Source organism: Pseudopipra pipra, chromosome 6 (genome assembly GCF_036250125.1).
Source record: "Pseudopipra pipra isolate bDixPip1 chromosome 6, bDixPip1.hap1, whole genome shotgun sequence".
Classification (NCBI taxonomy): domain Eukaryota; kingdom Metazoa; phylum Chordata; class Aves; order Passeriformes; family Pipridae; genus Pseudopipra; species Pseudopipra pipra.
This window is the reverse complement of record NC_087554.1, coordinates 50,066,519-50,082,663: the sequence shown is the minus strand read 5'-3', so window position 1 is coordinate 50,082,663 and position 16,145 is coordinate 50,066,519. Positions and strand designations below refer to the sequence as shown.

The 16,145-nt window shown below is 38.6% G+C and overlaps 1 protein-coding gene across 2 annotated transcripts; it reads left to right on the top strand.

Annotated features, from left to right (window-relative positions):
* Positions 1-7,717: 7,717 nt before the first annotated feature.
* Positions 7,718-15,358, top strand: LOC135416203 (serine protease inhibitor 2.1-like). Of its 2 annotated transcripts, none has more exons than XM_064659061.1 (5): positions 7,718-7,857; positions 10,599-11,261; positions 12,149-12,419; positions 13,069-13,216; positions 14,026-15,358. In XM_064659061.1, exons 2-5 carry the CDS (start codon positions 10,616-10,618, stop codon positions 14,218-14,220), a joined length of 1,260 nt encoding a protein of 419 aa, XP_064515131.1. In that variant the 5' UTR covers positions 7,718-7,857; positions 10,599-10,615; the 3' UTR covers positions 14,221-15,358. The 2 variants fall into 2 exon arrangements, with proteins under 2 accessions (XP_064515131.1, XP_064515133.1); XM_064659063.1 differs by lacking the exon at positions 7,718-7,857 and adding an exon at positions 9,332-9,993.
* The last annotated feature ends 787 nt before the right edge of the window (positions 15,359-16,145 follow it).

The following is a 16,145-nucleotide window of genomic DNA, read 5'->3' as shown; positions in this document are numbered from 1 at the left end:
ATTTTCCCAGTGGTTTCACCTTTTTCATTGGGAATAATTTCACAGTACACACTGGCTGGCTGATAAAATGTCAGAGGAAAATCACTGCCAGGAAATATAAGGCAAAGAATCCAAGGAAATCATGGCTAGGCTTCGCGAATGAAGATTTGGGAAGGACTCTACCCACATTTGCTACAAGCGCGCTGGTGGCTAAAGAGGCCAATGCAAGATAGACAAGTCCAGTTGCAAAAGGCACAGCAGAAAGACTCCTTAGATGGTATCAGTAACTGGCTTTTCCCTTTTTTTTTAACAAGGAAATAAGCCCTTGGTTTATACTCAGCATGGTGGTCTCAGGTTAGTCATTGCCACTCAAGATAGATACTTTGTAGTGATCCTGGGTAGGCCACTGAATCTGTCATCTCCGTGCTCCGTGCTGATGAAAAAATTAAACCAAGCAGTGTGAGCTAACGATGAAGGGAAAAAAGAAAAAGGGAAACTCAGTGTGCTCAGTGTACAGTGATATGTCTATACTGTGTGTGCGATGTGCAGCATTGGATACTGAACTAGATGAGTCTTTGATCTAAGCTAAGAGTACCCATTTTATTTGGCTTATAGGATGAGGTATCTGTATATATACTATATATGTATACTACTGTGCATCTATAGGCTCAATTCAGAGCCAAAGCCTATGTGTTTGTTTCCTTTTCCTGTGACTGAGGGTGTCTAAGACAACAGTTTAGGGCTGGCATTTAAGGGCATTTTTATTTCCTCAGTTAACAGCAACAGTTGATCAGCTCAATGATTCCGTAGGAAATAACTAAAAATCTAAGTGAATTTACCTGACTCAGTAGTTTAGGAGCATTCATTATAAAAAAAAGTGTGGGTTTTTTTAGAGATTACAAGGGTCTTTTTATCACTTCTTTGAATGATTGAAGTAGGTGAATTTGCATTTGCCTGCTTATTTGCAGTTTTGGTCTTTTAACAACCATTGATTATACTTTTTACAATCACATGAATGCCTTGCTATTTACCAACATACCTTCACAAAGACTCTAACAAGATCTATCATATCTCTTATTTAATATTTCTAGGTTTTGTTCTTTTATTTCTCTACCAAATACATGTATATTTTTTGAATGGGAATATCTCATTACCCCATCAGATTCATACCAAACTTCTTAGAATAAAATTTATTTTTTTAATATGAATTAGCTCTCAGTATACCAGTTCTAAACTGGTTTTCCTCTATATATGACCTTAGAGTATATGATAAATCCATTTTTATTCCACAAAAAAAGGCAAATGAGAATAAAACTGTGAGTGTCAAAATAATTACTTCCTCATTGTTCAGATCATCTACAGCCGATATAGAAGTCTTTTCCATCCTGACTTGAAGAATTGAATGCTTGGTCCAAACTTCTGTGTAAACAATTATTTTCTCTCAAGTCAGACTTTTTCTACAGAAGACTCTAAATAATGTCCACAGTTCCTTATTTGTATTATCTTCACATCCAATAAATGACCTTAAAATCTCAACAAATTTCCTGAAAATGGTTTTGAATTTTTTCCCATTTTATTGTTAAATGATAGGAAAATTGACCACTTGATAGCAACTTATAAAATAAAAATAAACATGGGACATTTTCATTATTTCTCTTTCAAAATGTTAACAAAGCAAACATATTCATGAAAATTTTCTGATTTCTCTGACTCTGCTTTCTTACATGGAATTTGCTCTCTCAGATAACTTCCAAGAAGTTTTTCTGAGAAAGGATTTTAAAGGGGAACATTAAGGGCCACAGGAAGAATCTGGGTATTTGTGCAATCTGGGAAAGTTTCTCAAATGAAATAAAATATTGAGCATTTGTGAAGCACTGTTGTAAGTAATAGAATGATGAAGTTGTAGCTCAGTTATAAGCCTACTACGATCAAAGGTAAGTAGGGATCTCGAGCTCAAAGGATTTAAGGATTTCTTAGCTTTGATTTAGGCATTCTTAGCACTGAATGCCTATGAACCAGTAGTAAAAATAATTACTTTTACATTAAGCCATGAAGGAAAATATATTTAGAACAAGCTGGTAAAAAATTTCCTGCTTTAGAGACAGTGAATCCTCTTAGACATAGTCCTGACTTGCAGGACTCTGTTTCTGGTGAGGAGACCTGTGCTTCAGAAATTATTTCAGAAAGGATCCCAATAGTTCAGAGATCTCTGAAGATCAGGGGATGTGAAGTGTCATCTGTGCTGTAATACTGGGGTGTTGGGTTTGGAGCTTTAGTAATTATGTGTGTGGAGGCGAATTAGAAAAACAAACGTGTTTGTTAAGAGATTAATTCAATCACCATTAGTATGAGAGCCGGAGCATTCACAAAGGCCAGAGACCAGTTCAAACTGGTTTTCATAATCCCCACCCACCTAAGTTCTAACAAAGGCATTAATTTAAAAACATTGCATCATCAGGGAAAAAAAAAATACTCTCACTGGCTGATCAATGAACCTGAGAGCAGGACATTGTCACCTAGAAGTTCTTGTGACCTGATTAACCTTTTTGCTCTCTACAGCTGAGCCCCATTCTTGCTGACCCCAGCCTTAGGAGTGCCTTAATGCTCTGCTGCTCTATGGAAGAAGACACCTGGGTATTTAGTGAAAACCATTTGGGCTTTCCCTGGTCCCCAGAGGTTGACTTCTGTTGAAGGGGCTTGCTGTGACTCCTTTGGGAATGCTTTCCTTCATGATTCTTCAACAGGCTCTATTTGCCATTGCTCTCAAAGCTGATGGAGGAAGCAGGAGTAGAGGAATGGTGTGCCAAGATGACAGTGGTCTGCAAGTGACTGTGGGTGATGTGAAGAAAGGCAGGAAAAGGATATCAGAGAAGATAACTGTACGTAGGAGTCAACATTAGGCAGAGTATCAACAGGTTTGGGGTAGGGAAGTCTTCATCTGTATCGAAATAGTTACAATTCAAAAAATTTTCTGTTAAAACCAACAGATTTAAGATGTTTGTATAATGGTTGATTACAGAGAAAAATGACTTTGTTGAACTTGTCTGAATATTGATCTAGAGTAGGATTTTTAAAAGTTATGTGATGTTGAGCTAAATCTTCTCCCAATGTAATTAAAACTAGTGACAACAGCAAAATTTGATCTACTCTATATCCATTCAAAATAAAATTGAAACCTGCCTTCCTTCTGCTCTTGTTCCCTGGTGATTCCTATGTTTGTACCTTCATTTTCAACAGAGCTGTTCTGTATGAGTAGGGAGACCAACAAGGTGTAATAAACAAGGTAAACTGACTCTTTTGCTTGTAAGACCACTTCTGGGTCCTTTCTTTGAGCATTAGCCAAAATCCATATGGTATGCTTGGGCAGCTGAGCTTCTGAGTCACAGAATAATGTCATTATTGTTTACTTCAATCCACTTTGATCAACCTTATTTGATCAGCTGTACAATTAAAGGTAGACACTTGATTAAGTATCGCTCAGGAGTACAAAGGAGGTAAAGAAAGCAATTCAGATGAGATGGTCCCAGATAGCAGGGTCAGTGGATCAAATGGGAAGGTGAGGAAGAACTTTTTAATGAAGGCTTTCAGAATAATGTTAGTTGCTTAAGTCTTGAATTACTCATTGGGATGTTTCTTGTTAACTACATTTTCATGTTGTATAGACACATATTTATTAAAATTTTAAGTACTATATTGCTGTTGGAAACCCATAATTAATTGATTAATTTCTTTATTTCTTTAACGCAAGAACATTATTAGGAAAGGACAGGCCAGTAGTTACACAGCATTGGGTTGGGACTTGGGAGTTTCTACTTCCCTTCCCAGCTCAATCACAGGTTCACTCTGTAGAAACTTAGCTTCTTTGCTGCTTATACCTACCCACTAAGGCTGATCATCCTTCATTTCTTAGCTTACACAGTCAGAGCAAGATTCAGGCCTTATCATAGGTAAATAATATGATTTTAAAAGTACAATACTGGATGGGCAGTAGATGAAGGGGTTCAGGTGAAGCAACCCCTGCTGGCATATGCTTGGGTCAAATCAAAAGGTTAAAAAAAATTTCAGTTAGCACAATGGTCTTATCCATCTCTATTTCTCTGTACAAAGTTCTTGTATTTGCATCTTCTAGTCATGAAAGAAAAATTTGTGGTAAAAGGATTGGATTGTGCAGTGTTGTATGGTGCATACAGATTGTTAATACTTGCAATTTATGTGTGCTTAATCACCTCTCCCCATGCTGTAGTGTACCTGGGTAACTGCCATCTCTTGAATAAAATAAGCATATCAGGAAAGAATATGCTTTCTGAAAAGTACAGAGGACTGTTTATGGAAGCTTGCAATTCAGGAACATTTCCATTTTTACTTTGAAGCTGTATAAAGCTGCATCTGCAGACCACAGATTTTCAGATTATGTGTCACTGTTGCCAAGGGAGGTGCCTTGGAATAAAACTGATAAAAACTTATCCTGTCTTCATAAACCTCAATAAGAACTAAAGCGATGCTAAAGGCCACTGAAAGTAACTTTTTATTTTCATGCCATCTAATCTCAATGACAAAGTTTGATGTGTCATTTTTATTTTACAGATGAGGAGACTGAAGCCTATCAGTGATGTTCCCAAGGTCAAAACTGAGCTGCTCAACAGAGATAGCCATCTATCCTTAATTTTCAGTCCAGTGGTTCTCTCATCAGGTGGTCTATCCCAGCCTGAAATCATTTCAGTATCTTGAAACGTACTTGGGCAATGGAAAATATATTGGAGATCTTTAAAGTCAATAAGAGTATTTTTTCATCTATTTTGGGGGTTAGGAGGAAAATAAAACAGAATAAAATTTTTTTTTTCCACAGTACCCCTGCTGGAAATCATCGAGATATTAAATCTCAGTAAGCTCTTTCGTTACTAATATTAGTATTGCAGAAACATTGAAGTCTGAAAAGAAAGTCCATGGTAAAGATGTTACATGTAGAAATAATGAAAAACAGGCCTTCTTTTGAAAGATTCTGGGGCCTACATAACGGATATTTATGCTAAAGCAACCTGTCTACTCTCCTGCCCCTTTTACAGGAGGTCTCAAATCTTCTATAGGTCTTGTGTCATGCCTGCCAACCTGCACACACTGAAGCAGCAGTAGGAGATTCAGTTATTGGTGCACCATACATGTAACACACCTGCTACATTTACTGTATAATTTGCAACTGGCATTGAAACTGAAAAATGATGATGAGTGTTCACTATCGGTGATTGCCACTGGTATAGTAATTTTTTTAAAAAATTCTTGTCCCTGCTCTCTACTTAGTTCATATGAGTGATACTAATTCAGATGAAAAAAAAAGTTCTGTGAGCAGAATTTCCTTCTTCTTGTGAATGGTTTTTTTCACTGTATATAGACTATATTTCATCCTCATTTCACAGTCCCTTTCTAAACCACTGAATTTTTTCTTTCTGACAGGACAGTGGAAGAGATTCTTCAATAAATATTGAGAGCATGGCATGACCACTGTGTGCAGATTGCACCTTTATTCTTCACTGTATATGTTATCCAGACTAGAAAAACCATAGTTCACCAGACATGCATACATCTTCAATCTCAACATTCTCCCTGCACTCTGACTGCCTGATCCTTCCCAAAGACTTCTGCATAACTCAGAACTATCAGTGAGGGAATGAAAGGGAAGGTAATGTCCATTTTCTTCCTAATTCTATACTCCATTTCCTTCATATTGCTGCTAGGTTAATATACTTGTGATCTGTATACCTTACATTTGCAAATCTTCGTGTAACTTATAATAGGGATAAAGATTTTTTTGTATTTGAAGTAACCTGTGTGTCTGTGAGCTGTAATCCTAGAACAGCTATTATTGTTGCTAAATTGACAAAAAATCTCTGATTTCCTTTGAACACTGGACAAGTTGAGTAGTTCTGTTGCCATGGAATATAACAGTCTTGGTTAATTAAGAACTCTTTAAACCTGTTTCAGAATGGTCTGTTCAAAACGAAACCGATAGTCAGGAAGATGTTTGCAAGATGTTAGCAAATGCATGAACTATTATATGGGTCTATTTCTTCAAAAGATGTCAAAATATGAGTTGGGGTGTGGTATCGAAACTGACCTACATGAAATGCACAGCAGTAACATGGACTTGGGCAATGTAGACTTTGTCGTGATTTTAATTATCAGAAGGAATAAAACCCATCTGTTTGGTTATTTCAGTATTCTGTACTTTTATTCCTATTAAAAATAAATAATAGAGTGAAAGATCTAGTTCAGTATATAAATGATCAGTATGAAGCTGGTTAACGTGGTTTCATGACTTAGTTTTAGAGCTGAAATTGTGGTCAGTAGACAGGTGGGATTGTAATGGCTTGTGGCAGTGCGTGGTACACCTGGCATGTGAGCATGTCCTCATCATTTTAGTTTCAAGCTGCTGTAGCACCTTATTGCTGCTTCTGTAATGAAATGCTAGGGAAATGCCTTGTTAAATTTTAGCTTAGCATTATTAAGAACAAAACAATAATTACAAGGCATCACAAATGAAAGAGAAAACAAGAGGCTTATAACCATTTTGTAACACAGTTCGTCCTTGACCACTGCGATCTGTCAGTCACCCAGGCTTTGATGAGTAACATAATCTTTGTGTTTGTGACCTTTACAGACAGAATTAGAAGGAACAAGTAAAAAGGAAAGGGGAGGGGAGTTGGGGGGTGGGGGTTTCGGAGTGAAGAAATAAAGAGGAAAACAAAGAAGGGGAGTGTCCAGACAAGGTTTATCTATGTTCTGTCTCCATGTTTATCTATGTTTGTAATGACAAAATTACACATGTGAGTAAACAAGTACAAAGGAAAGAGTCGTCCCAAATGGGGAAACGTATTTCATGTCAGCACTCAATCATGGTCTTTATTGTTAACTGGAAAAAATCAGTCAGCTTGATTCATCAGTACTTAATTCCTATTCAAAAAAGTTAATAGAAACAAGCAGTACTTGTTTTCATTTAAACAATTTAGAAGTGTGTGAGAGGGCAAAGAGAACGAGAAGTGAGTGCTCACATGCAGTATGTGCACGTGTGGGAGTAAACAACTTGCTTCTTGTATTCCCGCCACCTGCCTGAGGCAGTAACTGAGATCCATGCAGTACTGAGATAGATGAAGGGACCACATCAGCCAGAGAAGGAAATCCATCAGGGAAACATGTCTGTCACATATCCTCTCAGTGGTATGCAGCTACAGACAGAGAGAGAAAGTACAGGCAATTAGTTTGTCATCCATATACAGGCTGAGGATCAGGCAGAAGATTTTGCTCTGGATAGACTTTGGAAGAGCACCAAGCTGATGTGATACATGGCTCCATGTGTACTTCATCACAGCACAGACAGTCTGACTTCTGGCACCAAGAGTCACTGTCTGTTTCCGGTGGTTCCAGGCACAACCTCCTGGTTTCCAGTAGGGTCCTAATTACACAATGTTTGCCCTGTTTCCAGTAGTTCCAGGCACAATCTCCTGGTTTCCAGTAGGGTCTTAACTACACAATGTTTGCCCTGTTTCCAGTGGTTCCAGGCACAATCTCCTGGTTTCCAGTAGGGTCCTAATTACACAATGTTTGCCCTCATCTGCTCCACATGGCCAAAGGCAACAGAGAGAATGTCACAGCTACTCTTCAAATGGATGAAGATTGTCAGCTTCTTTGGCTGAATAATAGAGATGACCCTCGCAAACCTGTTTTGTCAATATTTGCTTTGCTTCCTCCTTTTTTTTGGTTGGCTCTAATTTTTATCAGATCTGTTTAATGTTTAACAGCACTAATTAAGCAGAAGATGATGTACTAGTATAAGTAACAGTGTGGGGAACAACATGGTCAGCTGAATGCAACGAGGCTTCTGGTTTCGTAAGTACTACACACGCACTTTTCTTGGAGACTTGCAAACAATGATTTCTGTGGTTGGTTGAATTTTAATATTAGGTTAATTTCATTTGTCTGCTTGTGATTTGGTTCTGTGCAGATGTTGCAATGGAAGATTAATCAAGCAGACATGTAAGGGACCAGTGGGACCTGCTGTTCTGGGGGAATATGCTTAGCCTGAAATCAAACTAAAATAACCTTTGAAGTCATGGGGACTTATTAAGTAGTTGTCAAAACAGAATATTGATGTAATCACCTTTTAGGTTGAAACAGTCTTCACAGTGACTCAAAATTAGTATAATCCCACTATTGACTGAACAACCAGGTCCAATTTATAAATTCTTTCAGTGACTTAATTTAAAAAACAATCATTGAATTGCTAAGGCCATGCTTTCTAATTAGACAGGGGTGAGTGTAACAGGGGGCGGGTGGAAGGCCACAATTTAAATTTAATTGCCCCTTTTATTCCCATAGACAAACTAATATGTGGTCTGGAAGAGAATTATTTTCTGAATTTCCAATTTGCATAAAAAGTACTGCCAGATTGAGTAAAGCCTTTCCAATTTCTTCAGCTTTGAAGTGTTAACAAAAATATTTGTGTGTGAAATTTTCTAATCTCAAAATGTTGAAATTAATGTGATTTCATCTCTAAAGGGAAAAGTATGGGAGGAAAACTTGATGACAATATTCAGTGTTTTCCAGCTTCTGGTAGAAGCATTTCTTTCAGATTTCTACAGAGAGCACTGATACTAAGAAAAGTTTTTTAACTGATCTGTTATAGTAGAAGCTATAACAGAGACATGCCTAATATAAGCTTGCTGCAGAAAAAAAACCCTAAACCATACTCTTTGCTTCAGAAATTCTTTGAAATTCAGGCTAAGTTCTGTATGGACACAGGAAGTGAACATGGACAGATAAAAATTATCTTCTCACCTGAGTGTGCAATATCTCAAATACCTAGAGATAAACAGCCTACAAGATGTTAAACATCAAGTATTTTTGGAACACCCTGTGTACTACATTATTACTTCATTTTTCCACATAAGGGTTTTTTGGGTTTTGGTTTTGGGGGGTTTTTTTGGCTGCAAAGAATAGGGAGAGTTCTGTTTAAAAGAGCTGCAAATAGCTGAATCATATTCCCATCTAGAGCCATATTCCATCTTTTGGTTTAAGGAAATTCAAATTTAGTGTTACCGCTTTTTACTGCAGGTCACTGCAGTGGACCCTATCTTCTCTCAGGCACACTCAGCATACTCAGATCTAAGCAAATATGAGAACACACAGCTAGTGTATACGTTTGCTATAAAAACAAGGAAGATCATCAATAAAAAAAATAAAACAAAATCCTTGAACTTGGGCTGCCCTCAGAAACTCCATCTAAATGTTGTTTAGATAGTAAATACAATCATCTTTCACATCTGGGAATGAATGTAAGACCAAGACAACTTTACCTTGGCAGGACACGGGAAAATATGTTCCTGGAAGAAAAGGCTACAAACAGGCTGCGTTGGCTGGAAACCAGAAGAGAAGCCATAACAGTAGAAAAGTTCTAGAAATATTTTCATGCAGAAGCTACAAGAACAAAAAGCTTATTTTCATTGATAGCTTGTTACAGCTCTGAAGAGGGTTTGTATGAGATGCCTCCAGAACAGCAGGGAACTGAATTCAGTAAACCAGAGACTTGTCTCAGCTCCTGTGGAGAGCAGGGACTCACATGAAGAATATTACATCAGCATTAGGAGAACAAGCATAACAAAGAAACTTGTCATCTCCAAAGAAATTAATCTATGTCTTTTGATTTCCAAATGGGATCAATGGTCCTCTTCTTCTTGGACCCAGGTCTTTCCCATATCCCATGCAAGTTAACCCATTGGTGAGGGGCAAAACATCATTTAACAAATTACAAACACTTGTTGCAGCCACCAAAAAAGAAAGGTTCCTTCACTCCAAACATGCACCTCATTTTCTGATGCAAACCTGCTGCTTCCCACATGTCTTTGTGCCCATTTCTGCGTGCTCTGCTGTCATGTCACAGGATGCTCCAGGCTTTTGCCTTGAATTTTGCGTTGAAGTTCATGCTTTTCTTCCACCACCAGCTGTGGCCAATGACTGGCCATGTGAGTAAGTAAACAGGGCCATGAGGTAAACAGAGGTGTGAATTTAACAAGCACGAAATAGTCTGTGATAGCTGTCTGCCTCTGTGCTGCTGCCTTGGTGGAGGTGAGGGAATTTACCCCACTTCCAGTGAGTAGCGAGATGTCTCACATTTCCTTACATTTATCAAATTGCTTTTGGGCAGATGCTGTGGAGTATTTGATGTCTTTGAAACCCCCACCCTCTCTTCCCTCATGGTAACTTGTTTGTTTAGATGTACCCTATGGGAGACAATGATCATAGGAAAATAATGTAATTGTTAATTGAGATTATTGTGAACTTTAGCTCTATGTTTTCATAGCCAATGTATTATAATGAAGAAAAGTATTGCCTTTTCAGGCCAGTTACAATGAAATATGATGGTTTTATTATGCTGACATTTTAATCTACAACTTGGTTGAATTTATTAATTAAAGTTGACGTTGTACCCATGAGAACTTTAAATATCATGTGTATATTAGATATTTACAGTTGCACTACATAATATTTATGATAATAAACTATTTATTATTCCTTACTACCAAGCACATCATTACCATCTGCTCATTTAATGACTGTTTATTTTGTGACAGAATAATTTCAAAAGAAGATGAAGTGTATCCTGTGCCTGTGTTTACTCCTTGCTGTTCTTTGTGCTGTAACCCATTGTCGCCATGAAGATATTTGCCATGAAGTCAACAATACTAATCTGCAAGACGGAACTGAAAATTTATTAACACATAACTGTGACAAGCAAGGCTCAAACTATGCAGATTTTGTATTTAGATTTTACAAGCAGGCTATATCAAAGGAAGCTGATGAAAACGTTTTCTTTTCTCCCATGAGCATCTCCACTGCATTTGCCATGCTGGCTGTTGGTGCTAAGTCAACCACCCTGTCTCAGATTTTTGGAGGACTGGGCTTTGACAATCTGACTGAGGCTCGCATACATGAAATACATGACAGTTTTCACAAAGTTTTATCCATACTGAACTGTGCTGATGCTAATATCACATTAAATATAGGAAATGCCATTTTTACAGCTACTGGGTATGAACCACAGGAGTCATTTTTACAAAATATCAAACAATTTTATGATGCAGATTTTTTTTATAGCGATTTCCATAAACCAGAAGAAACTAAGAAGCAAATCAATAAATATATAGAGGAGAAAACCAAGGGGAAAATTCCTGAATTAGTTGGTCATCTTGAACCAAGTACTGTACTAGTTCTAACTAACTACATTTATTTTAAAGGTAAGATATTTAACATAATATTCCAATAGATGGTTTTGATGCAAAATAAAAATTTTAGGGAACTCCTGATGATTTGTTACCAGAGTGACTATTTAGGAAAGAACTAAATTGTGCAGAACCTTCAAAGTAGAGGTTAGACCTGGCCAAGAGCAGGGTATCTGATTGTTGAGAAATACTGATTTCTTAATCATGACCCAGTTTGCCTGAAAGCTGTAGACAGAGAAGTCCCTCTCTAGTGGACCTCTCATAGACAGGGATCCACTGCACATAGTCGCACTGGTCTGAGAGCACAATGACTAAAGATGTTTCCAAGATCTCTATGCTGACTGTACATGCCAGTCAAACTTGGTGGACTGATACTCTCGCATAGGGTCCCCAGTTCTATGGTAGATCCACTAGATGCATTGTATGAAGATTTGGGGTAGAGCATTTTGAGGGCCTGTGTCTCTGGAGGCTTGAGCAAATGTTAAGACCCTTTATTCTGCTGATGAATTCCTCACCAGGTTGAGTACAGTCAGCTTTTGTAGGGGCATAGCCTAATAGAAAAGGTATGAGAAGAAGGTCCTGTGGCTGAATGTTTAAGTCATTGTATTTAAACGGCATAAAAGGCATTACATATGGCTACAGTAGAAGGACTCTCAATTGGTCCTCATCAGCCTTTTGTTGTTTTTCAGCAAGACAGGACTTACTTACACTTACTATGCTGGGCTTACTGCACAGCTAAAATTGCTTTATTGTGTGTTATGCAGGAGGTTGAAATTATTCAGTGATCATATTCTCCCATAAATAGCCCTCCATTGTCCTACATTTAAGTTGGTCTAATTTAGAAGAGCCATTTCTTATGATTATCACATTTGAGTGCAATATCTTATCTTTTCCCCCATTAGCTGCCTGGGAAAAGTCTTTTGATCCTTTGCGTACATATGAGGATGATTTTTTTGTGAACACAAATGCATCTGTTAGAGTCAACATGATGCAGCATGACAGTATCACTAACAGTTACTACGACCAGGATCTCTCCTGTGAGGTGATAGAGCTGCCTTACCAGGGCACTGCACGAGCGTTGCTCATTCTGCCTGATGATGGAAAGATGAAGCAAGTGGAAGATGCTCTCTCCAAGGAAACTCTTTGTAAATGGAATAACAAACTTATGCCCAGGTAACTCTAGGTAGATGGATTACTATATTTGAGAACAATTCACTATTTTTAAAAGGAAGTGCTAAGTTCGGATCATCTCCTGCTGGGTATAATGTCCTGATTTCATAAATAAGCAATTCCCCAAGTGAGTCAGAGAAGAGCATAACTGCTAAGAAACTGCAGGCTCTCTGACCAGACAGAAGGGGTCACAGCATTGTAACAATTGCCTCAAGACTTGCTTGGCTGCCTTTTGACTACCGTACCTCCTCTTTCATGGTGCCAACACAATTCATTTTCTTCACCATGAATTTTGTCATGATATATTTTTCCTCCTTTTCCCTTATTTTAGGCTTTCCACAATCAGTCTGCTTATTCTCTGTAACTCTCTAGCCAAAAAACTCTGCTAGGTGTCTGTATGTGGCATTGCGATGAATGAGTAGCAATGAAGAAATTTGTTTCTTTTCACAAAAATCAAATGGAGAATGTAGAAACAAGAAGATGGGGCATCTCTCTGGATGCCAAGATTGCTCAAGGAATACAAATGCTACCATCAAACAAGTCTGCAATCAAAAGAATTCTTTCAAGTGTCGCTGAATTGCTTACTATCCATCCTGCTGGCTGAAACAGGCCTGGAATGCCTCACTGTTGTTTTGTTTTCTTTGATCAACAGGAGATTAAATCTGCAGTTACCGAAGTTTTCTATTAGTGGGTCTTACGATGTTAAAAAACTGTTTGAGAAAATGGGCATTACTGAAGTGTTCTCAGGTAATGCTGATCTGTCTGGAATTAGTGGCAGCCATGATCTCCAGGTTTCACAAGTAAGTGCTAGTGATGGGGTGGTGGTTGGTTGTTTCGATCAATTGTGTCTAGGGTTTTTAAAGACTTTCTTCCCTTCCTTTTATTGTTGAAGTTATAAGTAAAACTCACAACGAAACGCAGGGGCTTGCTTAGTAATTTTGCTTTTCTACAGAAAGAATCTTCTGGATCACTTTTGTATTACTTTAATATTGCTATTAAAAGGCTGGATATTAAGTACATGGAAAAGTTGAACAACTTTAAATGATTTCTTGGCACTGGAATATAATATTTTATATGATATTGTGTCAAACTCTAAATGAGGAGTATATTATGATCTTTGTGTTGATTAGTACCTAATTTTTTAATATTCTCAAAGTTTCCAGGAGATTTCCAGTTTGCAGAAGCAAAATTTCGCTATGTCAGTTTAAGCTATGATTTAATGTTAAAGATGCCAAATACTAGCCCTGTATTAGCATTTAAATAGCAGTGTTTCATTAACCTTGGAATAAGAGAAAGTGTTCCTATTGGAAGTCCTAACCATCTAAGAAAATAAACTAGTTTGTGCATGTGCTGTTATTATTTCTCTCTACTCAGCACTAGTGAGAATGTACTTACAGTGTGTCCCTGTTTATTTTTGGCTCTCCTTCTTCAGTCCTGACATAAAAAACACTCGTGTTTCAGACCGCTGGAGATTTACCATAAAATAAATTTTCATCCACTGGATTTATCACTCCTTTCTTCTCCTAAATATTCCATAAGAAGAGAATTATTTTACCTCCTTCTTCCTGTCCCATATATAAACCACAGTGTTTTCTTTTTTTCTCTGCAGGCAATTCACAAGGCCCTGCTGGAAGTTGATGAGGCTGGATCTGAAGCTGCAGGAGCCACTGCTGTAATCTCTACCAGACTTCTGTATCCTTCTGTTACCATCAAATTCAACAAGCCCTTCCTTATTTTGATCTCTGACAAGCTAACTGGCACTACACTTTTCATGGGGAAAATTGTTGATCCTACTAAAAAGTAATTGCCGAGTTATTTGGCATATTGGTGTTGGGCACGAGTTGTAATGGGTACAGTGTTCGCATTCATGGGCTAGTTAGTGCTACTAACTACTCTCTGATTGAGGGATATTCAGAAGTAAATGAGGAATTCCTCGTCAAATTAATAAGAAAAAATTATTAAAAAAATCTCATCAAGTAACGCTTTTTAAATGTCACATTTTCCCCAGTTGAGTAATTATAGTGGGTTTGCATGGCAAGGTTTTGGTAGCAGGTGGGGCTACAGGAGTGGCTCCTCTGAGAAGCTGGTAGAAGCTTCCCTCACGTCCAACAGAGCCAAGGCCAGCCGGCTCCAGGACAGAGCTGGCACTGGCCGATGCCGAGCCCATCAGAGATGATAGTAATGCTTCCATAATAACATATTTAAGAAGGGAAAAAAAGCTATTTTGCAGAAGTAATTGCAGCCAGAGAAGAGCAGAGTGAGAATAAGAGAAAGAAACAGCCCTGCAGACACCCAGGTCAGTGCAGAATGAGAGGGAGGAGGTGATCCAGGTGCCAGAGCAGAGATTCCCCTGCAGCCCATGGTGAAAAACTTGGTGAGGCAGCTGTGCCTGTGCAACCCCTGGAGGGATGCAGCGATCCATCTGCAGTCTGTGTAGGAGGTGGATGTCCAAAGGAGACTGCGATACATGGGAAACCCACACTGGAGCAGGTTCCTGGCAGGATCTGTCAATCCATGGAGAGAGGAACTCATGCTAGAGCAGGTTTCCTGGCAGGACTTGTGACCCTGTGGGGGACCTAGGATGGAACAGCCTGTTCCTGAAGGACTGCACCCCATGGAAGGGACCCATCCTGTAGCAATTCATGAAGAACTGTAGTCCATGGAAAGGACTCACACTGGAGAAGCTTGTGGAGGACTATTACCTATGGGAGGGACCCCATACTGGAACAGGGGTAGGACTCCCTGAGGAGGGAGCAGCAGCAGAAACAGCATGTGATGAACTGATCATAACTCCCGTTCCCTGTCTCCTTGCACTGCTGTGGGGGAGAAGGTAGTGCCTGGGCAGAAGGGATGGGTAGGGGGAAGGTGTTTTTAAGATTTGTTTTACTTCTCATTATCCTGCTGTGTTTTTGATTGCTAATAAATTAATTTAATTTCCCCAAGTGAAGTCTGCAGAGGTCAATAACGCTAAGACGATCCCAGCGGAGGCAAGAAGCTGGAATGCTTTATTGGACTTACAAGTTCTTACTCAAAGGCTTTAGGGTCTACATATTCAATGGGGGGTTTACATATTCATCAGGGGCCAGAACTATTACAATTAGGGACTTTATAGGGATGAGGTAAAGGGGAAATCCTAAATTACCAACTTTTGGGTCTTAGCACTTAGATCATAGGGGAAAACCCATCTTATCTTAGGGGGATTACATGGGGGGAGCAGATAACACAAAGGGAGAGATAAAACACAAAAGTTTTTCTGCACAGGTATGATGAGATCAGGGCATGGTTTCTCCGGGCTTGGGCAGGACATTCCAAACCCGTGACATCAATAGATCCTTGTCTGGACTCTAAATGGAGGTTTTTTCCCAGTCTCTGTCAGCCCAAGGCTTTTGTTTAAACCTAGTAGTCTTCTTTTTCTCATATCCAAAAATTTGGAATCCAACACAAGTCTGTTTTGCCTTTGACAGTAATCTCTCCCTTTCCTTATTTCAACTCATTAAACTTTCATTATATTTTCTCTCTCCTGTCCACTTGAGGAAGGAAGTGATAGAGTGGCTTTGGTGGGCACTTGGCATCTAGCCAGGGTCAAAACACAATTGAAGTTATTAATATGTTTTCCAAATTTTCCTTGAAAGATAACTTTTTTAAAGTATGTTGTTATTTTTCAAAGTGAATTCTCTCTGCTAAGGAGTTTTGCTACTCACCAAAACCTTTATCCCAATAGGTAACAAG